General features: G+C 43.1%; 1 protein-coding gene across 1 annotated transcript in view; it reads left to right on the top strand.

Moving 5' to 3' along the window:
* The first annotated feature begins 2837 nt into the window (after positions 1-2837).
* The window catches only part of TXNDC11 (thioredoxin domain containing 11), a 63876-nt gene continuing 41877 nt past the window's right edge, over positions 2838-24836 (top strand). Inside the window, 2 exon segments of the mRNA XM_049111388.1 lie at positions 2838-3208; positions 9836-10052. Coding sequence (XP_048967345.1) covers positions 2946-3208; positions 9836-10052 — 480 coding nt within the window. The 5' untranslated portion in view covers positions 2838-2945.

The following is a 24836-nucleotide window of genomic DNA, read 5'->3' on the forward strand; positions in this document are numbered from 1 at the left end:
ACAAGGTACTGTGGGGCCTTATGAGAGAACCCACAGGCAGCAAAAGTTCTTTGAACCTTATGCAGGTCTGCAAATGACAGGTGTCTTACAGAAGTATAGGGTGGATTCTGTCCTAGTAACCTACAGTGGATGAGGACTGGTGATGACTTTTGGCCATACTTGTTTCCGTAATACACCACTGAACTCAGATCTACACAGATGAATCAAGAGGACAAGAAATGGTAAATAAGGTTAATATTAAAAAAAAAAAAAAACAGAAATTGGGCAACAAGCACATGAGGGAAATGCTCTGCATCACTGGCCATCAGGGAAATACAAATCCAAACCACAACGAGATACCACCTCACACCAGTGAGAATGGGGAAAATGAACAAGACAGGAAACAACAAATGTTGGAGAGGATGTGGAGAAAGGGGAACCCTCTTGCACTGTTGGTGGGAATGTGAACTGGTGCAGCCACTCTGGAGAACTGTGTGGAGGTTCCTCAAAGAGTTAAAAATAGATCTGCCCTACGACCCAGCAATTGCACTGTTGGGGATTTGCCCCAAAGATACAGACGCAGTGAAAAGCTGAGACACCTGCACCCCAATGTTTCTAGCAGCAATGTCCACAGTAGCCAAACTGTGGAAGGAGCCTCGGTGTCCATCGAAAGATGAATGGATGAAAAAGCTGTGGTCTATGTATACAATGGAATATTCCTCAGCCGTTAGAAATGATAAATACCCACCATTTGCTTCAACGTGGATGGAACTGGAGGGTATTATGCCGAGTGATGTAAGTTAATCAGGAGAAGGACAAACATTATATGGTCTCATTCATTTGGGGAATATAAAAAATAGTGAAAGGGAATAAAGGGGAAAGGAGAGAAAATGAGTGAAAATATCAGTAAGGATGACACAACATGAGCGACTCCTAACTGGGAAACGAACAAGGGGTGGTGGAAAGGGAGGTGGGCGGGGGGTTGGGGTGACTGGGTGATGGGCACTGAGGGGGGCACTTGATGGGATGAGTGCTGCGGGATATGCTATATGTTGGCAAATTGAACTCCAATGAAAAAAAACCCAAATACATTTTTTCTCAGCATTTATCTATAAAAACAAGATAATACAAAACAGTACTAAAACACTGTAATACGAAGTTTGTAACATAATAGATGAAAACGTAAAATAACACAGGAATGGGAAGAGGAAACGGAGCTCTACGGGAGAAGTTTCTGTATCTTACTGGAATTAAGGTAGTATAAATCCGAGGCAGAAAACCTGAAAAAAGGGCAGCCTGGATGGATCTAGTGGTGCTAGAGCCACGTTCTGCCCAGGGCCTGATCCTGGAGACCCAAGATCGAGTCGCACCAGGTTGGGTTCCCGCATGGAGCCTGCTTCTCCCTCTGCCTGTGTCTCTGCCTCTCTCTCTCTTTCTCGGTGTCTCTCGTGAATAAATGTATAAAATCTAAAAAAAAAAAAAAAAAAATTCTGAAAAAAAACATAGTGATCCCCAGAAAGACGGCTAAGCACATAACCAAAGAAAGGTTTAAAATCACTGAAGTAATTAACGGGATCCTGGCAAATATCCACTTAATACAAACCAAGGAAGTAAAGAAGGAAGAAGGACCCGAGAGCTACGAAGCAATCAGCGAGCGGCGGGCGCCAACAAGGCCCGAGTCCTGGCCTCGGCGGGGGACACAGGCGAGGCCATCGGGGCGCACGCCGCATCCCGGGGAGCGGGCACCTGGCTCCCCCCGCCGCCCTGGGGCTCAGCTCCCGGTTCTCGCCCGGGCGGTCGCACGCCCTGGCCCGGTTTCGTTCGCAGCGAGGTGCGGCCACAGAGCGGTGCCCCCGCCCTCGCGACTTCCCTGGCCCGCGCAACAGGTCACGGGGCGCCCTGCCTCCGAGGCTGCACCCGCTCGCTCGCCCACTAGCTGCGCGGCCTCGGCGTCTCCCGCGGCCTGAGGGTGCGTCCGGGAGGGCCGGGGCCGTGCGGGAGCCGGAGGGGGCTGGGGCGCACAGCCACGCTAGTCCAGGCCTAGTGAGACCGCACCGTGCGCCTGGCACTCTCCGTAGTCCCTTCATTTACTCTCGAAACGACCCTGACGGAGGTGCTGCTAGTACGCACCCCCATTTCACAGACGTGCACGCCGAGGCGGTGACCTCTCCCGCCCGCCCCGCTGCCGGGACCTGGACACCTCTGGCCCCTGCATGGATTGTCCCCTCGGCTCCGCGGGGATGGGTAGCGGCGCCTGTGCCCCCCGTGGCCTGTACGGACTCGCGGGCACGACTGCGCTCCCGAGCACAGCGCTGAGGCCTCACAGGCCAAGCAAGCGCCGATTCCCGGCGGCGCGAAGATGCCCGCAACCGCGTGGGCAGGACTCCCGTCGGGGACGGGCCGGAGGCTTCGACCCGCGCCTGCGCAGACTCCGCGGGCGGGGGGCGGGGCCTGTGGGGCGACGGCGGGGGGGCCCCCGCGCAGACTCCACGCGCGAGGGGCGGGACTCGCTTGGGGGCGGGGCTGTCAGGCGGTGTCGGCGTCCGCGCAGACTCGGTGGGCGAGAGGCGGGGCCGCCTGAGGGGGGCGGGGCTTCCGGGCGCGGCCGGCGTCTGCGCAGACTCAGTGGCCGAGAGGCGGGGCCGTCGGCTGTGGGGCGGGGCCGCCTGCGCGGGGCCGGGGCTTCCGGGCGGGGCCGGCGCCCGCGCAGACTCCGTGGACGGGAGGCGGGGCCGCCTGCGCGGGGGCGGGGCTTCCGGGCGGGGCCGGCGCCCGCGCAGACTCCGTGGACGGGAGGCGGGGCCGCCTGCGCGGGGGCGGGCGCCGCGGCGGCGGCGGGGCTGACGTGGAGGGTCCGGGTTAGCGGGCGCGGCGGGCTGCGGGATTGGGGAGCGACGGGCCGTGCCGGGCCCTCGGGCCCGAAGCGGCGGCGGCGGCGGTATAAAGCCGGCGACGGGGAGCATGTAATGTCGGAATGCGGAGGCCGCGGCGGCGGCGGCAGCAGCAGCAGCAGCAGCAGCGACGACGCCGAGGACGAGGGTGGCGGCGGCGGCGGCGGCCCCGCGGGCTCCGGCTCCTTCAGCCCGGCCCCGGCCGCAGCGTCCTCGGCGGGCCGGCTCCGCCGCGGGCTGCGCGGCGCCTCCCTCATGGCGCGCCGGCGGCCCGAGCTGCTCTGCGGGGCGGTGGCGCTCGGCTGCGCGCTGCTCGTCGCCCTCAAGTTCACCTGCAGGTAGGCGGCCCGCAGCCCCGGGGCCCGGCCGACGGCGCGGGGCCAGCTCGGGCGCGCAGGGTCCGGGCTTGGAGCGGGCTGGGCGGGGGGCGGGGGGCGGGGGGCGGCTTCACCTGGAGCGGCGGACCTGACCCCGAGCCGACCCCGACCCCGACCCCGACCCCGGCCGGTGCTGCTCGGGGAGCACCCAGCTTAAGTGGGCCAGGTTCTGGGCTGCTCCTCACCTGCTGGGGCCTCTCGGGGGGGCGGCGCACCTGTCACTTCAGCCCAGGCCGTGGGACCCTCCTTTAACACCCGTCTGATGACTTACAACTGTTAGAGGCCCGGAGCCCTTGGAGAATGCGTGCATTCTTGGGTCTAACGATTATCTGTCCACACGTGCTGTGTGCGGAGCACTCGTCCAGGTGAGCGCTGAGGATGAAAACCGCACTCCCCCTTCCACTGGGCCCTAAAAGAGCTTACTGCAGTTTCCCGGGGCTTCTGTAACTGCTGTGCGGGGAATCAGGAGGAATGAGGGTGGGCCAGAGGGGGAAGCGTCCAAGGTGGAAGGAGCAACAAGTGTCCTTACACTAGACGAGGCTGGTGCTTCTGGAACCGAAAAAGCCTGGGCAGGCTGGACCACAGTGAACAGGACGAAATGAAGGGTACTGGGCCTGTTTTTTTTTGGGGTGGGGGTGGGGGTGAGGGAGGTACACAATTTATTTTTCTTTTTTAAGATTTTATTAATTTGAGAGAGGCAGAGACACAGGCAGAGGGAGAAGCAGGCTCCACGCAGGGAGCCCGACGTGGGACTCGATCCAGGGTCTCCGGGATCACGCCCTGGGCTGAAGGCAGGTGCTAAACCGCTGGGCCCCCCCGGGCTGCCCCAAAATTTACTTTAAATTTCAGGAGTACTTTTGATCTCCCAAGTCCTCTATCTCCTGGGTCTCCAGTGTGTAAGTGTCTCCATTGCAGCCGACTGGCACATTAGCCAGGAGGAAGATTTCAACTTGGAACGTTTTTATCGACTGTGTTAAGCATAGTAGGTGGCCCTGTTGTCAGAGAGGTGTCAGAGATTGGGGAATTTTAGTAGAAAGGGAAGAAATGATGGAGCTTTTGCCAAGTGCCGGGTGCGATCCTTCCAGCAGGGGAGAGAGGCTGTTCTAGCCATTGCAGAGTGTTGCAAAGTACCTGCTAAATGCCGGTAGGATACAGCCCTACCTATGACAACCAGAAATGTCTCCGTACAGTGCCAAGTGCCGCCCGAGGGACAAAACTGTTTGCTTGAGAACTGTAGCTTACATCAGTGCATTTATTCATTATCTGAGAGCCTGGTATGGACCATTTAAATATCAGTCCTCTTGGGGCACCTGGGTAGCTTGGTTGGCTTCCTTCAGCTCAAGTCATGATCCTGGGGTTCTGGGATCGGGCCCCACATGCATAGGGCTCCCTGCATAGCAGGAAATCTGCATCTCCCTCTCCACCACCCCCACTTGTGCTCTCTCTCTCTCTGTCAAATAAATAAATAAAATCTTTTTTTTTTAAATAAATAAAATCTTAAAAAAAACAAAACAAAACTCTGTCCCCAGTAAAGTCTGGATATACTCTGTCCTTCCAGTTTATAGATGGAGTTGAGCTTTGGTCATGTTACAAAATTTGCCCCAATTACACCCACCTATCAAGTGGCTGAGCTGGAATTTGGATCCTTTACCGTCAGGTACTAGGCTCTTAACCTTGCTCTGTATCATGTGCTGCACAAAGGAAAATATATGAAGTCTTTTACAACATGGGATTGCAAAGTGTCTTTGGGTTCAAATTAGGAAGGGAGGTTTCCTCACCTCCGGGGGTGGCGAGTTTACAGACTTCTGCTTGTTCATCTATAGAAATAGTGCTTTAGTGTTTGTTCTGAAAGAACATGACTTGAAAAAGCTAAGAAAGTCCTTTGAGATTTGGGGAAGAAGGGAGAGTGTAAATCCAGTTATTGGAGCAGATAGAGCAAGATCCCTACCTGCTTCAGAATAGGTGTGAGTCAGTGAAGGGCTGCTTGCCTGTCCAACTTCTTTCTATGCCATTGGCAAATCTGGACCATCTTTCAATAGACTAAGATTGATTTTTTAGAGTCTTGTTTGATTGAATGGTGTCATGATACTGTTATATACTCAAACATTTCTGGTCCCTGTTCTAAGATTTTTTGCATTAACGAGGACAGAAGCTTATAAGAAAGTTGGATTTAATTTTTTTTTTAATTAATAGTTCCAGGCCTAAATAAGTAAAGCCCTCTTCAGTGTTGGTTGCTTAGCTGAGTTCAAACTAGATAATATTAAAAAAAAAAAAAAAAAAAAAAAGGTTGATTTGGGTTGGAAACATAATGGTCTATTCTTGGGCACCATTTTCATCTTTATTTTACCTGCCTTTCTCTGCATTGAGTCTCCTTGACTTCATCCTACTCACTTTCCTTTCACCCTGATTTTGGAGGGAAATAGTTGTGTGTGTCTATATATGTGTGTGTGCATATATTCATTTTGCTTTATTGCATTTTGTGGTTTCAAAGTTGCTTCAGATCCTCTTCAGAAGGAGTTATGTAGGGTGCGCATTTCCCTAAAAAAATCGGGAGTTGCAGCTGCTCCTTTCTACTTGCAGCCAGCTCTTGAGTTTTATTTTTTTTTTTTTGTACCTGACACTGAGCCTTCAAAGCTGCAGAAAACCTTTGATCTAGGTATAGTTTCTCAAAAACATGTAGCAAGCGTAAGAGTTAAATGGAAACTTGTGAATGTTTCTGGTGGAGCAGAGGCAGATGTTTCTCTTCCCTGGTTAATGTTTGCTTTTCCATGGGCCACGTATTTTATCTGGCTGGTGACTTTAGGAACTGCTCTGAACATGCTGAACAGAAACACTAAGTGGATTATTATCCTTTGTTTGGCTGTCACAGACCTACATTTTCCCTCATATTGTGTTATTTAACACTTAACATGCAGTTTGACTAGTATAAGAAGAATCTCAAAGGGGATTTTGGAGCTTTTGATAATGTGTCATGCAGGGCATTCCTCATCTCTTTGCACGGCTTCCTGTCATTCAGGTCTTGGCTTAAAAGATCCCATCACATCCCCCTGTTAAATTCTCTATATAGCAGTGATCCTTTTGTGGGTTTTTGTTTGTTGAATACACGTTTGGTGGTTTGCCTTTTGTCTTCCTTGAGAACACTATCCTGCTTGCTGCTGTAGCCTTGATGCCTGTGGTACAGTTTCTGAAGCATAGTAACATTTGCTCAGTGAACATTTTTTGAATTATTTTGCAACTGACTGAGTTTTTCAGGTTATGGAGATATTTTACATAGAAAGGGTTAAAGCGCTAGTTTGAGTGAATAAGTAGGAGATTCGCTCTTTTAATACTGCTACTTTATGATGTTAATGTTTTGGTTAAAATAGGGAAGTAATATATTTAAACCTGCCTTAATGCAAGAAGCTAACACCTTCTAGATGCAGAGGAGGGTGTGGGATTCTTTCCCTTATCTTAGAGGAGGTTGGGTCTCCGGTGTTTACATTTTCCTTTTTGGTTCTAAATACCCATTTGTCTGCTTGGGCATCTCAGAGCTGACAGCACTTTCCTTCTTGTTCTTCTTTCCTGCTACTTTGCTGTTTTCTGAGAAGCCAGATTATTATTACTTTTTTTAAAGATTTTATTTATTATTTATTCATGAGAGACATGGAGAGAGGGAGAGGCAGAGACACAGGCAGAGGGAGAAGCAGGCTCCATGCACCGGGAGCCCGACGTGGGACTCGATCCCGGGTCTCCAGGATCGTGCCCTAGGCCAAAGGCAGGCACCAAACCGCTGCGCCACCCAGGGATCCCTGAGAAGCCAGATTATTAAGTTTGTTTGAACATGTATGTGTACTTAGAACATATGATGTGGTCCTTACGATCATCCCTAGTAAAGCAAATGGGCCTCTGACACTTTGATTCTGAGTCTTTTTAATAATGTATATCTGTGTGGGTTTCTATTTGTCTTTGCATATGTTCAGATGAGGTAGGAAGGTAGATTTGTTCATTTCACAAATTACCGAACTTCAGAGGACCAGGAACCATAAACAGCGAAGAAGATAGGGTCCTTGCCCTCAGGGAGTTAATGCTGTGGTAGAGTAAATAGATAATCGGCAAGATAAGTAAGTTACTGATTGTGGTGAGGGGTAGAAAGGCAACCCACAGGGAGCTGATAGAAAAAAATGAAGCCTCTCTCCTACTTCAGGTAGAGTTGTCAGAGGAGGAGACACACCAGCCGAGATGTTTTTCTCATCAGCTTCATGGTGGTATATTTTACAGGCGGTAAAATCACACATTTTCCATGTATAGGTTGATGACTTTAATTTTTTTTTTTTTTTTTAAATTTATGATAGTCACACACAGAGAGAGAGAGAGAGAGAGAGAGGCAGAGACATAGGCAGAGGGAGAAGCAGGCTCCATGCACCGGGAGCCCGACGTGGGATTCGATCCCGAGTGTCCAGGATCGTGCCCTGGGCCAAAGGCAGGCGCTAAACCGCTGCGCCACCCAGGGATCCCAGGTTGATGACTTTAGATAAATTTAACCACCTTCATGCTTTCAGTTAAGATAGAGAATATTGTCTTCTCCCCAGAAAGTTTCCTCGGTGGCCCCTGGCAGACAGTGTCGCTGCCCCACTCCTCACTCTAGAAAACCACTCACTGACTATTTTGTTACAGATTGGTTTTGTTTGTTTTGGAATTTTATATAAATGCGTTCATGTTATACCTATTCTTTAGTTTCTGACTTCTTCAGTATGAGTATTTTGAGACTCATGCAGTTATAGTATGTGTCCATTCATGTATTGTTGAGTAACGTTTAATTGTAAGAATATACCCCCTGCTTATTTTTTTCACTTAATGAGCTACTCCAGCTTCCTTATGCATACTGGTTTATATTTTCCCATCCTTGTGCTTCCATCTTGTGTCTTTATGTTTAAAATGTCTCCTTGGGGTGCGTGGGTGGCTCAGATGGTTAAGTGTTTGCCTTTTCTCAGGTCATGATCTCCTGGTCCTGGGTTCAAACCCTGCATCAGGCTCCTTGCTCAGTGGGGAGTCTGCTTCTCCCTCTGCCTCTCCCCTCCACTCCTATGCTTTCTCTCTTTCAAATGAATAAATCTTTTTTAAAATGTCTCTTTTAGACAGCATATGATAGGTCTTGCTTTGTTATCCAGTCTAGCATTCTCTTCCTCTTAATTTGGTGGCTTAGTCCTTTTATATTTAATGTAATGATTGATATTGTTGGGTGTAATTATATCTTCTGGCTATTTTCCATTTGTACCTTCAGAGTTTGTTCTTTGGCCCTTTTCTGCTTTTTGGGTTAATTGAATATTTTCCAGGGTCTCTTTTTATTCTATTGTTTCTCGGCCAAACCACCAAAATGGTTTTATGCCATGTTAGTGCAGATGTGTGAACAGCTCAGGGTGTTCATTAAGCTCCTTTCACCTGGTGGGATGCAGCCTCAGCCAAGATATTTTTTCTTGATGGGAAAAATAGTGGCAGCTGTATGACTTCAGACCACTTGTTCACTCTTTTTCTGTCTTCTCTTGATCTCTCCCTTTTGGGAACTTAAGGTATTCAAGAAGCCTGTTTTCCAGTTAAAATGGGCTGTTATTTTGTTGTTCATCTTTACTAACCTTTGGATCATGATATTGTTAACTCAAAAATAAAAGTTATTTTTACCAGAAGAATGGGTTCACTCAGGAATAGTAACATTGCAATCCAGGATGTGTAAACTATGGCAAACTGTAGGCAAGCCCCATAGACAAAGGAGAACAACATTGTAGAACATTATTTTATAGAGAAGGAGGAAAATGGGAGGGATTGTTATAAAGAAAGTCCATTGAAGAGAAGCAAGAGTTTAGGGGGATGACAGTTTTTCACTGGCTGATTGCTGGAGTAGTCCTTCATTTTGTAGGAGTTACATCTTTTCCTGTTGGGGGTGGTAATTCTTTTCCTGTTGGAGTCTGTAATTAATCATTTTTCCTATAATTGACAGAGAGTGGTGCTGGTGCCCCCTTCTGGCCTCCAACTCCATTTTGGTGGCTTCCCCATACATACCTGGAGAAATAAATCTACCTTATTTATTACTTTTGCCTGAATGCCTTGGATAAGGATTGGCCAACTCCAGCTAATAAACTTAATGATTTCTCAGAGTTGAGTCAATAGTAAGAATTTCCTGTAGAAATCTTACTAGTGGTGGTTGTGAGAGCTCCCTTCCCCTTAGGTCTGAGCAAGCTCCCTGGTTGTTCTGAAGCCCTGGAAATCAGTGGCTCCTTGGAGAGCCAGGCAGCAGAGAGATGAGGGTGGAGTGTTTTCGGTGTGGGAGGCAAGAATATGGATTATTGAAAGACATCCTTCTCTTCTGCTCTCTGCTGCCTTCCCACCCCACACCCGGGGAGATAGAGAGTCTTTTTCAATGTATTATTCATGTCTTGCATTTTCTCATCTAAATATTGCCTTAGCACAGCATATTTTTTACTCCAGAGCAATGTTTTGGGAACTCCATTTTCTTATTCAAGAGATTTCTCTTTCAAGCTTCATTCTCCCTCCACATAAAGCTGTTGTTAAAAGAAGATAAACTTAGTAGTCTTCTTTGTGTTTGCTCTTTTTTAGTCGAGCAAAAGATGTGATAATACCAGCAAAGCCACCTGTCAGCTTTTTCTCCTCGAGGTCTCCGGTTCTTGACCTCTTCCAGGGCCAGCTGGACTACGCAGAGCACGTTCGCCGGGACTCAGAGGTAGTACTGCTGTTCTTCTACGCTCCATGGTGTGGACAGTCCATCGCCGCCAGGTCAGAGATTGAGCAAGCAGCGAGTCAGCTTTCAGACCAGGTAATGCTGACATTCGGCCTGCACATCGATGACTGTCAGCCCTATGTGCAGGGCTGTTTGTTTCCAGAGAGACACCTTACCCCAGCTGGCTGACTGAACCAGGGTGAAGGCCAGGAGTCTTAGTTTATAAATTGTAAAGCCTTCTATAAAGAAACAGGTTTCTGATGGTGAAGGTCATCATTGGTTAGAGGCAGGAGAGGAAACAGATTCTGTGTTTCCTCGTGAAGCAGGTCAGTGCTCATCTCAGGGTGCTATGCTGTTTTCAGTGCTGAAAAGCCTAGTTGAATATCCATTTGATATTTGTTGATGAGTTATTTTCTTTTTCTTTTTTTTTTTTTTAAATTTTTTTTTTTAATTTATTTATGATAGTCACAGAGAGAGAGAGAGAGAGAGGCAGAGACATAGGCAGAGAGAGAAGCAGGCTCCATGCACCGGGAGCCCGACGTGGGATTCGATCCCGGGTCTCCAGGATCACGCCCCGGGCCAAAGGCAGGCGCCAAACCGCTGCGCCACCCAGGGATCCCTTTTTCTTTTTTTTTTTAATAGTCACATTATTTAAGAGAGAGAACACGTGCAGGAGCATCAGGTTGAGGTGGGTAGGGAAGGTTAGATAAAGAATGTTAAGTAGGCTCCATGCCTGGCGCAGTGCCCAGTACAGGGCTGGATGTTACCACTGTGAGATTGTGGCCTGATTTGAAATCAAGAGTCAGACTAAGCCAACCAGGCACTCTGCTCATTAGTTATTTTCTGTAAGATAGATTTACACGTAATGACTGCAGTGTAACAGGTTGACCTTTTAAAAATATTTGGACCAGAGCTATATGCAACAAATACTTAATGAAGACTACCTTTGTGCTAGACCAGAGGGATGAATATGTGGGCAAATGAGTCATCTGGATGGCTGTGGTTTTTAACCCAGTAGATCTTAGTTGCCTTTTATAAACAAATATTTTATGGTGTGCTTTTTACTGTCCTGAAAAGGGATTCATAGATGATAAAACTCCTCTACACATGTAATTGCAAGCATCAATCCAGTACACTAATTATATATCATAAAGGTAGCTGAGCCAAAGGTGGTGTCCAATCAGGTCATGTATGTTTCAGTATGTAAATGCTCAGGCACAATAAATCCTGGTCCCTTTATGTAGAACTACTGGGGGTGGACAGTTAGAAATGCAGACTGGTAAAGGTATATTGTGTTAGAGACTCAGGTACCATGAGAACACTGCTCTCGGTAAGAGCCAGGCCCCGTGCTATTTGAATTTTCTTTCTTTTTTTTTTTTTTTATTTATTCATGATAGGCACACAGTGAGAGAGAGAGAGAGAGAGGCAGAGACATAGGCAGAGGGAGAAGCAGGCTCCATGCACCGGGAGCCCGACGTGGGATTCGATCTCGGGTCTCCAGGATTGCGCCTTGGGCCAAAAGCAGGCGCTAAACCGCTGCGCCAGCCAGGGATCCCCTGAATTTTCTTAAATGGTGAACAGCTCTTGGTAAAGGCTGGAGCCAAACAAAATATTTTCTGCCTTGGATTTACATAGGAATTTCCTTCTCAAGAAATTTGGTGAATACAAAAACCATGCTTTGGATTCACATATAAAATAGAATTAGGTCCTGGGCTTGAATGATAACAGACAGGTTTTCCCCTAGTTTCCTTTTCGACAGGACATTTCATACTGCTCTGGGGTGCTGCTGATAACTCTTCCCTGTGCAAAACAGTTTCGAGCATTGTGGGCTATCTCCTGCAGCCCTGGCCCACCACATGCCCTGTAGCTTCCCAGTTACCACAACAAGCAAAAAGAGTGTTCCGCAGATTTCTAAGAGGCTGCTGCCGAGAATCACTGATGTGAGGTAACTTATGCAGACAGCCTAGTTCCAGAAGTTTCTTTGGAACTCTGGGTTGTTTTTTTTCTTAGAAACAATGTTATAAATGCTGATGAAGCTTTCTGCCCAACCTAGTAAAGCCTTTTGAACCATTATATATCCCTGAGTGTGGTGCAAAGTACTGTTTAAATCTAGCTCTTCATTAGAACTCTTTGCTGCCTATGATATTGGTTCTAAGGGGGTTGTGATTTTGTGTTCTGACTTTGGACCCATAGAATCGATCAATTCCTTGTGCTGTCTTTACCCCCCACCCCCTTTAAAAATGGCTGAGAATAGGGGCACCAGGTTGGCTCAGTTGGTAAAGCATGTGACTCTTGATCTCACGGTCGTGGGTTCATGCTCCACATTGGGCAGTAGAGCTAACTTAAAAAAATAAAAAGGCCAATAATAACCAAACTGGCAGACACTTACAGGGAGGAAGCAGGATTTCTTTTTCTTTTCTTTTTGTTTTTTTTTGTTTTTTTAAAGATTTTATTTATTTATTCATGAGAGAGAGAAAGAGAGAGGTAAGACACAGGCAGAGGAAGAAGCAGGCTCCATGCAGGGAGCCCGATGTGGGACTTGATCCCGGGACTCCAGGATCATGCCCTGGGCCAAAGACAGGCGCTAAACCACTGAGCCACCCGGGGATCCCCCGGAAGCAGGATTTCTAATGGAGCACTGGGAGGCAAGCGATATGTTAGCATAAAAGAAGTCACCACTTCATTCCCTGGGCATTCCCCAAATTGTCTGACTTAAGAGAACGTGTGGGGATCAAGGGGAGGGAGTCTGCTGTGTTTTAGAGCAGGTGCCAGTTAACAACTGAAGCAGCTGTGTCCTTCCAAGTGATTATAAGAGTGGCCTTCTGGTATGCCAGGCCCTGTGCTGTGTCTCATGACAGCTCTGTATGCTTGTGCCAACATCCCTGTTCTTGGAAGCAGGATCTCAGACTGGAGTGGTTGGCTAAAGATCACATAAGTGGTGTAGGTTATAATGCCATCCACACCTAATGGGTGCTGCTTTTTTCAAATTTTTTTTCCAGCTCCTTCCAAATTGAGAGCTTATAATTCTGTGTTCTTATTAGGGAGAAGGAGGTTGCTTATTTTTAGAAACAGGCAAAAATCTTTTGAGCCACATTGCTTTAGTAAAATTAGCAAACATGGTAGAATGTGCCCTATTTTTGAGTAAAAAAATGAGATGTCACCTGAAGTAAAAATACTGTTGTTTTCCTTTCTTATAAGTGGACTCTAAAAAGAGCTCTAAAGAGCTCCCACTAAGTTTTGAGCAATATTGCTGTTTATAAAGTATAAGGAAGGCCTCAGAAAGTGACTTTTCATTTGTAGTCTTCATATTTTTGTAATATTATTATGAAAATTTCTTCACATAGCAAAAGGTGATGGGATTTTATATATGCCTGCCACTTAAGTTTTGTTACTAATATTTTATTTTGCTTTCTTTATCATGTATTTATTCCTCTTATTATTCTTGTAGTCAGTGGTTTTTTTTTTTTTTTTTTTTTTTTACCTAGAGGAAGTTTCTCCCCAGGGGACCTTTGGCAGCGTTTGGAACTCTTTCTGGTGATCACTGCTTGAGAGGGGAAGCTGCTGGCATGTAGTGTGTAGAGGCCAGGAATACTGCTAAACACTACATCCAGTGTGTAGGACTGTTCCTCACAACACAAACATATAGTAAGCCTCAATAACAGTGAAAGGCCAAAATAGGAGTAGTACCAAAGTTGGGAAACTCTGCTCTAATCTGTTAACCCGTCGTCCTGTTTTTGGTACATTTCAAAGTAGATTGGAGATATAGGGACACTTCTCCTTATGTTCACATCTACCTATAAATCTAATTTGTATTTTTTCTGCTTAATACTACATTTTAGAGTGTAGCTTTAACCGTCTTACTCTTATGAGTTTTTAATATAGTTGTTAAAAATGGTCCTTTGACATTTGCGATGTTTTATTTGCAGATAACATTTTCTTTTCCCTTCTCCCGTTGTCAGTTTGACTATCAAAAGACCTATCCTTCCATTGAGTTTTATTGTAGTCATGCTTAGTAAAAGCTCAGTGGTACTCATTCGCTTTAGAAATCAAAGTAAATCATTTCCCTCTTGAACTAGACTGTAAAATAATAATAAAATACTAGAATCCTAGCTAGACACTACAGATGAGAATCATTTTTTAATTGCAGTGGTAGATGATGACCCTCTTTGAATACTGGAAATAACTTTTTTCTCACTTTCTGTTTCGGAGAGGAATAGTTTCATTTCTATAATTTTATCTTTAAAATCTTGGTAATTTTTCAGTTGTTATTCATTGTCATTTGAAACCTTTTTTGGCTCTGCAGGTGTTGTTTGTGGCAATTAACTGTTGGTGGAACCAGGGGAAATGCAGAAAACAAAAACACTTCTTTTATTTCCCTGTGATATATCTGTATCATCGGAGGTAAGAACTTTGAACTAGTTTTCTAATTCCAGTTAAGTACTAAAGTGAATTATTTTTCTTTTTAAAAGTATTAGATATTCATTGTAAGAAATTGAGAAAATACAGTTAAGCAAAAGTAAATAAATGAATCTGGATGTTTTATCAGCCATACATAATCATTATGTGGGTTTTGTTGTTGTTGTTGTTTTAAAGGATTCTATTTATTTATTTATGAGAGACAGAGAGAAGCAGAGACACAGGCAGAGGGAGAAGCAGGCTCCCTGTGGGGAGCTGGATGCGGGACTTGATCCTAGGACCCTGGAATCATGACCTGAGCCCAAGGCAGATGCTCAACCACTGGGCCACCTGGGTGTCCCTCATTATATGTTTTTTGTTTCTTTTCTTAAAGATTTTATTTATTCACAAGAGAGACAGAGAGAGAAGCAGGCTCCATACAGGGAGCCCGATTGGGACTCGATCTTGCAACTCCAGGATTACACCCTGGGCTGAAGGCAGGCGCTCAACTGCTGAGCCACCCAGGCGCGTTCCTCATTATGTATTTTGATTTATATCCTCTGACTATACATAGCCAGTATCTCTTTATTTTTTTAATTAAAAAAGGGATCATGTGGTAGTAGTATTTCCTAAAGTGCTGCTTCTTGCTTGTGTGAACATGTTTTCATACCATCACATTGTCTATGGCATTGTTTTGATCATGCCAGCTGTTCATTGTGTAGGTGTACATTTCAGGAATTCTAGAGTATTTTATTGTATAAAAATACACAAAGATCCTTATTCTGTTACCTGGCAACATACATAGGAGGAAATCTTAGCACCTTTTCATCTGAGAAGAAAGTTACTTCTAGTCCACAGTCCTGTTCCCATATCCTGAAATTCAAAGAACTTTGAAAACCTTGAGAGGTTTTCATAAATTTTGTTCCCAAATCCATTGTCCCCAAATGTCTAGCCTGAAGTAACAAGAGGCTGCCTTTAGTCTTTATCCCATGTAAGGAGCCAGTTTATTTATTTATTTGGAGCCAGTTTATTATGCTGCAGAAATATTGGTGTTTGATTTGGAATACTGCCCAAACCTTGTCGTGAGTGTTAAGTAATACCTAAAATCGGACTTGAAGAATTTTGAAGACTTTGGATTCTTACTTTGTCTAATGTAATTGGGTTGAAGTTTATTAATGAAGGTAAAGTGGGAAAAGGATGTTTCATTAGTAAGAGCTTAACTTTTTATGCTTTCTTTTTCCCCCTCCCTCTAAAACTCCTAAGCTTTAGTCAATGGGGATTTATAAGAAACATCAAACCGTCATTTGTGGATTATTTGTCACGTTCCATCACACCTCATGTTTCTAACATAAAATATTTTGTGGCATGTAGTATTGTTTCTCAGGACCTGTTAAATAATATTTGAGCAAAAATGTATGTTCTTTCCCTATGCCCACCTTCAGAATTTCTTGCAGATACAAGAATACTTCCCAGTGTAAAGTGTTACATTTGAAGATGCTAAAGCATCTGTGCGCTGTAATAGGATAAATAAGCTTGCCCTGTGAAGGTCCCTGCATTTCTTTTTTTTTTTTTTTTTTTTTAAATAGACAATATTTGGAGTTAGGAAATAGGGCACAGGTACCTAGTGAGGCATATAGGCCTTGTAACTACAATTATACGTCACCAGGCCAGCTACCTACCCAGAGGTCGGCTTAACTTTGACATGATATTAAAATCAGGAAAGTTCCCTTGAATTGAGTGCAGAATATCTTTTTGGGTTATATGGCTGTGCAGTATATTGTCTTATACTGCTTGTTTTCTTAGATTTTAGAAAGATTGGAAGGGCAGGCAAGGAACTTTAGCAACCTCTAGTCTAACCTTCTCATTTTACCAATAAAGAATTTGAGGTTAGTTCTCTCCCTGAAGTGCTTGCCCCTCATATTTACCTGTTAAGGGCTAAGATAGCCTTTTCATATCCTATTTAAGAATCTTCAGGTCCTCTCTGTTGTACATAACACATGTGAATGAATGTGTTTCTTCAACTAAGCTCTCTTGGGACCATTCAGTAGTGTTGAGGTTCTCTTGGTTAATAGTGCTTGCAAAGGTGGTCCCCTCAGCTTCATCACCAGGCAGACAGACCATTGCTGTTGTGTGTTTTTGTTGTTGCTGTGTTTGTAATGGCTTATCTACTAGTGGCTCCTTAGAGAAATTAATAGACTTCTGTTTTGCTTTTAAGTAGATTCCTTTTTTTTTTTTTTTTTTTTTGCATGTATTGATACCACTCACTAAGAAAGTTTATAAAAAATTCTGAAGCAGGGAGTAGTTTCTTATAACTTTCTGTACAAGACTCAGAGGCCCTGGATCAGCGTGTCCTGTCTCATGACTGTGGTGTGTTGGTAAAATGTGTTCTACACCCTGCATTCTGAGATCTTTTCAGCTTTTACAAGTCACTGGGATCCTTATAATGACACTCCAGGAGCCTGTTTGCCTGAGCAGATGACATTTCCAGATTCGTTGGTTCCTTTTTGTTGAACAAAATATGTTATCAAATGATTTTTTGATTTCTTCCTTTGAATTAAAAGTTGTTTAATGGCTGATGGAGTTGGTGGTGGTGGTTATTTTTAAACTGAGAGAAGTCTTGAATTGATAGAATTGTTGACTCTTTGAGCTGTGCATGTAGAATGCTATTTTTACTTTTTTCATTACTAACATTCTTTTGTCTGACATCATGGTTTCAGTACACCCTGAAGAATTGTGTTTATCTCATCCCATTATATGTGTGTGTGTTCATTTATATAACACATAGTGTTGGGATCACAGCATTTATGTAACTCTTTACTGTGCTCTTTTTATTGTTGCTATTAACAGCAAGCTTAATGTCAATTTCTATTTAGACAAAAGAATGATTTTGGAGTTACTGAATTTCACCTTGCTCCCCTACCCTGCCACATACCATTCAGTTATATTTAAGCAATGTTTGCATTGTGCAAGATTGTAGAAAGCCATGTGAGGATTCTGATTAGCTTAGGAGGATAAGTGAATGTTGGTATTATTTCTTACCAATACTAAATCAATTTCCTCTGCATCCCTAAGTGCAACTGGCAGGGAAAATAAGATCATTTTTACAGGTTCCTAACTTTGTCCCTTTACATAATCTTTTTTTTTTGTTTTGTTTTTTTGTTTTTTTGTTGCAGTAAAGCTTTGAATAGGTTTCAGATTATTTAGTGATACTTTGTGTGAGTGCCTATGGGAATACATAATAAGTACATTTTAGTAGGCCAAGCATCAGTTGGTCAGCTTGTTTTTTATTTCAGAGTGATGTATAAAAGGAAAGTCTGTCCTTCCTACGTTAAATTATGTATAGTTAAGATCCTGAAATCCTCTAGCATTTGGTCAGTTTCCAGGATCACCTTTCTGTTTGATTTTGCTTTTTAAAGAAATATGAGAATTTTTTTTCCCCAGAGGCTAGCATGAATGTTCTTTGGTGGAAATTCAGTTTGCAGTTGAATTAAGCTCATAGAAAAGTAGTGGCTGCTTGTACACGAAATGCTTATTCTAAATTGGCCCTCTATTCACCTCCCAGGACACAGAAGGCTACTTACTTATGAAGCAGTCAGGATCATTTTGTGGTGTTGATGATTTCAGTTATACGTTACAGGTTTAATGCATGGTGTATTATTTTTATTTTTTTATTTTTATTTTTTTGGTACTAGTTTTGGACCAATCGAATACAAAGGCCCCATGAGTGCTGTTTACATTGAGAAGTTTGTCCGCCGGGTGATGAAACCACTTCTCTACATCCCATCTCAATCAGAATTACTAGATTTTCTCTCAAACTACGAGGTACCTGTCTTTCATATCTCCTCCCATCCCCAAGGTTTCACCGGGTTGTGTTGGATTGTTTATATTAGAAGGGTTTTTATACCTCCTGATTTGCAGCAATGAAAAGACCACATTATAGATAAGCCCCAATTAAATGCTTTTTGAGATACACAATTGTAGGGATGGTTTGGCCAAGTGAGTTTTAAGAGAATAGAATACTTGTGAAACTTAGTGAATTTTTTGTTTGGGAATTTCCAGCAGACTTTTAGTTTCTCTTACAATGAACTCAGCATGTAAAAATTAACTTAAGATTTCTGTGCATCTGCAAATCTCTAAACATTTTATTTGATACTTTATGGCATGTTACTATGGAATACCTGGTTTTACTTATCAGCTGTAGTTTAGCTTTTAAAGAAACTGGGAATACGTGCCTTTCTATTTTATAAAGTGCATAACGCTTTCAAGGTCTTAACAAAGTTTCCTAACATGGCTTCTCTGCTGCTTTCACATCGCCAGCTTCATCCCCTGATAAATTATATTTATAGGATCTTCAGTTTGTGTTCAGGACTGCTTATTATTGAAAAGCCAGTATAAAGCTGAAAGTAATCTAAATGAATTATAAGAATAGTTCCACAAAAAAGTTGATTGGAGCAAGTATAAATCCTACTTGGGTACAGCAAGTAAAAATGCTACTTAGATACAGGACAGTAGGTATCTGAAGAGAAGCCCTGTGAATCCAGACTTAGTAATTATGACTGGGTTAGATTTTACCTTTTGCGTTGGAGAGATTTTATGCACATTGGACATGAATTTCTTTCACTGGGATATCATTTACAGCTTTTCAGTCATGTTAGAAGCACTGTTTATGTATTAACTATGTGTGGATTCTCTAAGTAGAAGTGTTAATATCTATAGTTATTCTGCATCTGAGTTCTCGGATGTGCATTAGAGTGAATGTGTTCTTACTCTTAGGTGGAGACAGTATAGACTTCTGTGCCCTTCGTGGACGTGTCTCTTGTTCTGCTGGGACAAGTTGGTGGGTGGGAACCACCCTGGGTGCCTGGGCTTGGTCCTTTTGGCAGCACTAACTAGTTCTGTGACTTGGGGTGGGTCACTCACCTGCCAGGCATCAGAGGTCTGAAACTGGGTATTTAACTCTTAGGTGCAGTAATTGTGTGATAAGTGGGTTTTCATGTAGATTTGTAATAGATGATAGAGTCATGGAGGCAGTACAGCGAAACGGTAAAGAAGCAGGACTTAGGCACTGAGCTCTGACCACTTTGTGGCCTACGGGCTACTTAAGCTCTTTAAGTCTCCATGCCTGTAAACAGAGATTAAATAATTGAGACATGAAATGCCTACTTGGATCCCAGTAAATGAAAACTTACCCATAGAAATAACATCATGGGAATATCTTGGATATTTAGCGCTATGGAGGGAACTCGACATGCATAAAGCTTGCTGGAACTCCCTACTTACATAAGAAATGTTTTGTTTGTTTTGTAATTAAGATGATAAAAAATGACCTGCAGGGACAAAGAAGTCTTCTTTCAGGTATGCTCTGTAGAGACTTCTGTGGAACACTGTGCCTAATTTTGCTTGAAACTTTGTTTTTTCTTTACATTTTCACTCAGTTTCTTCTAAAAGTAAAGGGAGAAATGGCAGAGAAGCCATTGATACATGATACATCAATAAATACATGTATGATACATCAATAAATAGTATATGATATTTGTTTACCCTTTCAAAGGAAAGTATAGAAAAAATTGAGATCATTTAGCTTTGTAACAAGAGCACCAAGAGGCAACTTAATTATTATTTTCAGCCCTGTTGGAGATTTGTATCCCAAGAGCTTTGAGCTACGTCTTAGCAGGGGTTACGTGATCAGGTGTAGACCTCAGGTAGGGTTCTAGAGGCCTGAGTTTTAGCTCTGACATTAGCAAATCTCTGACTTCTGAGTTTGACAGAGATTTCTCATCTCTGAAGTAAGGGGATTGACTCACACAATCCCTCCTGACTGTTTTGGCTTTGGTGAAATTTAAAGGTTAGAAAGAGGCAGGCAGAAAAAGGTTCATCAGTTATTGGTTGGGAAAGATTTTTTGAGACAATGCCTTTGAACATCTGTATCAGAGCTCTTTTCTGATTTTGTGTTGTTCATTGCCTCTGTAGCATCTCTGTGATTGGACCTGTAGGAGAGAGGCAATTTCCCCTGTATGATGGGGCAGCAAGGCAGGTTCCTTACCTTAGCCTCCGTGTTCTCTGACTCTGCTTGTCAGCAGTGCTTTCAGAGATGATGTTCCAAGTTTCACACTGAGTTCACATCAGACTCTCTGATGTGCTGGAGACATTACTCAAGGTTGTGGTTTGGTGGCGCACTGGGTTAGAATGATGTACAACAGTGATTAGACTGCCTTTAAAATAGGACCAAGAAGGTGTTGCGAAGATGGGACCTTATATGGCCTCTGTTGGCCTTTAGAATGCTTCCTCCTGAAGTGGTAGATAGCTTTTATCATGTTAGTATCATCTTTCACTAGGCTTCTTTTCACTAAGATGAAATTGGTTGGCAAGAGACATATTTGATTAATGGTGAAAGAACTCAGGAGTCAAGCCCAGCATGGCACTTGTGAAACCATTTATCTTGTGAGACATACTAACTCTGCCTAGAAGTGGTCTCAGTTTCATGCACACCCTTTGTGAGATAACATAACGGCAAAATTCTAGATCTAGAAATGAAAAAATGAAACCACCGCCTTGGCTTCCAGAGTTGAATAAAGATGAGAAGTAAAGGAATTTTAGGAGGCTCCACTCTAGAGCACAGTATGCTTCTGGACATTTCCTCTGAATTAAGGTTTCCCAATCTCAGCATTATTGACATTTGGAATCAGGTAGTTCTGTGGGGGGTGGGAGCTGTCCCATGCTTTGCAGAGCAGTATTCTTGGCTTTCACCTGCTGGATACTGATAGTGCTCCCTTCCCCCCTTAGCTGTGACGACCAAAAATAGCCAGGCATTGCCTAATGTCCCCTAGGGGGACATAATTGCCTCAGTTGAGAACCTCTGTTGTAAATTACTGTTTTCCCAACTAAGGCCTTAGGATGATGCTTTGCAGGTACTAGTCCAAGCATCTTTTTTTCATGTAGCATGCAGAATGCCAAAGTCTAATTGTTGCAAGCTTATCTGCTTACCACAGAGGCAGAGACAATATGAAAATTCAGCTGTGCCTTGACTGGAAAATTCTGGAGCGTTATCTGTGGGGTAGAGACAGGAATGCTTAGTATTGTCATGAGTAGAGCTGTCCCTGATGTTCAGCCTTATACTCAAACTGTTACTGCCCCTTCCCCCAAAATGTGCTTCCTAAATATGTTAAGGATCTTGCTCATTTAAAGAACTTTTACTATGAAAAATACTTTTTTAAAAAAAGATTTTATTTATTTATTCATGAGAGACACAGAGGCAGAGCCACAGATAGAGGGAGGAGAAGCAGGCTCCATACAGGAGCCTGATGCGGGACTCAATCCCTGAACCTGGGATTACGTCCTGATCTGAAGGCAGACGCTCGACCACTGAGCCACCCAGGCGTCTCTGAAAAATACTACTTTTAATCAAGAGCCTTATCTTCTAATTTATATTTTTTATAAGGAGGCATTTCAGTATCAAGTGTGTTTAGCTATACCAGAATTAGGATAAGATAATTATTTAATGTTTTTGTGGCACTTCTGAGGTCTGTTAGAATAGCAGTGCTTTTTGCTTATGTCTCTAGGTGTGTTTGTGACATCTTGTAGGAATGCATTTGATAATTGTCCTCTCATTAAAAAAAATTATATTGATTAATTAGAAGTTCATTTGTTTCTAATCCAGATATTTGTGAGCAGTTTGGACCATCATAAAATTGTGCCATTAGTGTTTATTACTTGGGAAGTGATGGTATTCTGAAATTAACAACTTTTAACATCCACTATTATTTCATTATGTATATCCTGACCATATATGTATATGCTTATGTTGCTGTTAGAAAGGGAAATGCTCTAATTGTATCTTGGTTTGAATTTTTCTAAGCCCTACATATGAATCCTTCCAAAAGCCTCTTTCAGATGATTTGATATTAAATTACCTGAAACAGTAGAAGTTTTTTTTTTTTTTTTTAAAGATTTTATTTATTTATTCATGAGAGACACAGAGAAAGAGAGAGAGGCAGAGACACGGGCAGAGGGAGAAGCAGGCTCCATGCAGGGAGCCCGATGTGGGACTCGATCCTGGGACTCCAGGATCACACCCAGGCTGCAGGCATCGCTAAACTGCTGCACCACTGGGGCTGCCCAACAGTAGAAGTTTTTAACCAGTGGAGAGCATTGCCTTTGACTTTGATGTCTCAAACCTGCCAAAATCCATTTGCTTGTCATTAACCCTAGTTATCTGTGTGTAGAATATGACACTGAGTCCGGGTGCAATTTTTAGGAAAATAAATTTGCCTTTGATTTATTGAACATCACAGAAAGATATTGAAGGGTGAATATTATGAACATTTGTTTCTGTAAATTTCAAAATACTTTACTCATTATTAGCCAACAAAGAATGTGCAAACTATGCCCTGGTATAGTGTCCTCTGGTTTTCATGTGCTTTTGCTTCCCATCTTCCTAATAGCCATGTGAGATAGAAATGATAGGTCCTTCTGAACAGATTCAGAAGGTGGTAAAATTGGGGGACCAGGGCTTCTGGCTCCCACATTCTTCCTTGATCCAAAGCAATGTTTCAAGGTCTTGGAGTTGAAATGTCACTGTGGATCTAGGAGTTAAAACTTTGGATATTTAACTATTTTATGTCATTTTTCAGCCTTTCTTCTTCAGGATAGACAAATTTTGAAGGTTTGGCTTCTTAATTTGACTGTGATTTTTTTCCCCTTCATTTTTAGGAATGGTTTTTAAGAATAAATAGTGATTGAGATGGGGCCATGGGTGTTGACCTGCTGTTAAAGCAGCAGAGTTTCATCATTTCCTGTGTTTTTTTTTTTTCCTTATAGAAGAATTATAATTGATAAATGAGAATAGAAAATCACCATTGGAACAGCAGAATAATAATTGATGCAGGCAGGATTCACCTGTGGATACCAAATATTTATTAATCACACAGACTTTATTAAGTCTACAGTGGAAACACTGGCATACACCTCTTTAACCAAATGATCAAAATTAGCATCATAAGTCACGAGTATCAATATCCTATACCTCCTGACTCCGTGCATTGAGAAGAGTACATCACTTTTGTAGCATCCTTCCTAATAATGCATAATACTGATCTAATCATGAGAACACATCTGACAAACACAAATAAAAGGATATTCTACATACGTATCCACCAGTACCTTCTAAATATGTGAAAGTCATGAAAGATAAAATGATCAGGTAGAGGAGACCAAGGAGACATGACAACTAAGCATACTGTGGGATCCTGGATTTGATCCTGAAACAAGATCAGTTGAAGAACTAGAGAAATCTGAGTAAATGTAGTCTAATTACTAGTATTATGCCAAGGTTCATTTCTTAGCTTTGATAAGCATATGAAGATTCTGTATGTTGTTACCCAGTCAATAAAAAAAAAAAAGCTTAGGGGATGCCTGGGTGGCTCAGTGGTTGAGCATCTATCTGCCTTTGGCTCAGGGCGTGATCCCGGAATCCTGAGATCGAGTCCCACCTCGGGTTCTTGAATGGAGCCTGCTTCTCCCTCTGCCTGTGTCTCTGCCTCTCTCTCTCTCTCTCTCTCTCTCTCTCTCTCTCATGAATAAATAAAATCTTAAAAAAAATAGCTTAGAAAAGTGAGCCAATGAGAAAATACAAAATAAGATAGTAGAAACAAATCCAAATATCAGCAGACATAACTGATTGAACTGACTTCCTTTCAAAAAAAAGAGAAGGATATTCAGCTTGGGGAATAAATCTAGCCTTATGCTGTTTCCAAAGAGACACACACCTAACATATAAGCTGTTAAAAGGTTGAAAGTAAAAGAATACAAAAGAGATATTAAGCAAATATCCCCAAATAAAGCTAAAATATCTATACTAATTTTATGCCAAAGAAAGAGTTAGTAGAGATTAAAAAGGGAGTGTTACAACTTAATAAAAGATTCAACATAAGAAGACCAGTTATTCAAAACTTGTGGTAACTTATAAAATAGCTTAAAAATTATATACATACACACATTCACATGCACATAAAACATACCAGAACCACAGAGAGAAATAGATACCTCACCACCATTATGGGAGATCACCATTTCCTGTTATTGATTGGGTGTTCTGTGTATGATAATTACAATATTGAGGCAGGGTAGGGTCTCAGTTTTTCTTCTCAGATATGCACTAAAATCATACCCGGGATTTAGGGCACCTGGTTGGCTCAGTCAGTAAAACATGGAACTCTTTTTTTTTTAAGATATGTATGTATGAAAAAAAAAAAAATGTATGTATGTATGTATTTATTTATTTATTCATTTATTCATTCATTCATTCATTCAAGAGACACACACACACACACACAGAGAGAGAGAGAGAGAGAGAGAGGGATCCCTGGGTGGCGCTGCGGTTTGGCGCCTGCCTTTGGCCCAGGGCGCGATCCTGGAGACCCGGGATCGGGTCCCACATCAGGCTCCCGGTGCATGGAGCCTGCTTCTCCCTCTGCCTGTGTCTCTGCC

Source organism: Canis lupus, chromosome 6 (assembly GCF_003254725.2).
Source record: "Canis lupus dingo isolate Sandy chromosome 6, ASM325472v2, whole genome shotgun sequence".
Taxonomy (NCBI): Eukaryota; Metazoa; Chordata; class Mammalia; order Carnivora; family Canidae; genus Canis; species Canis lupus.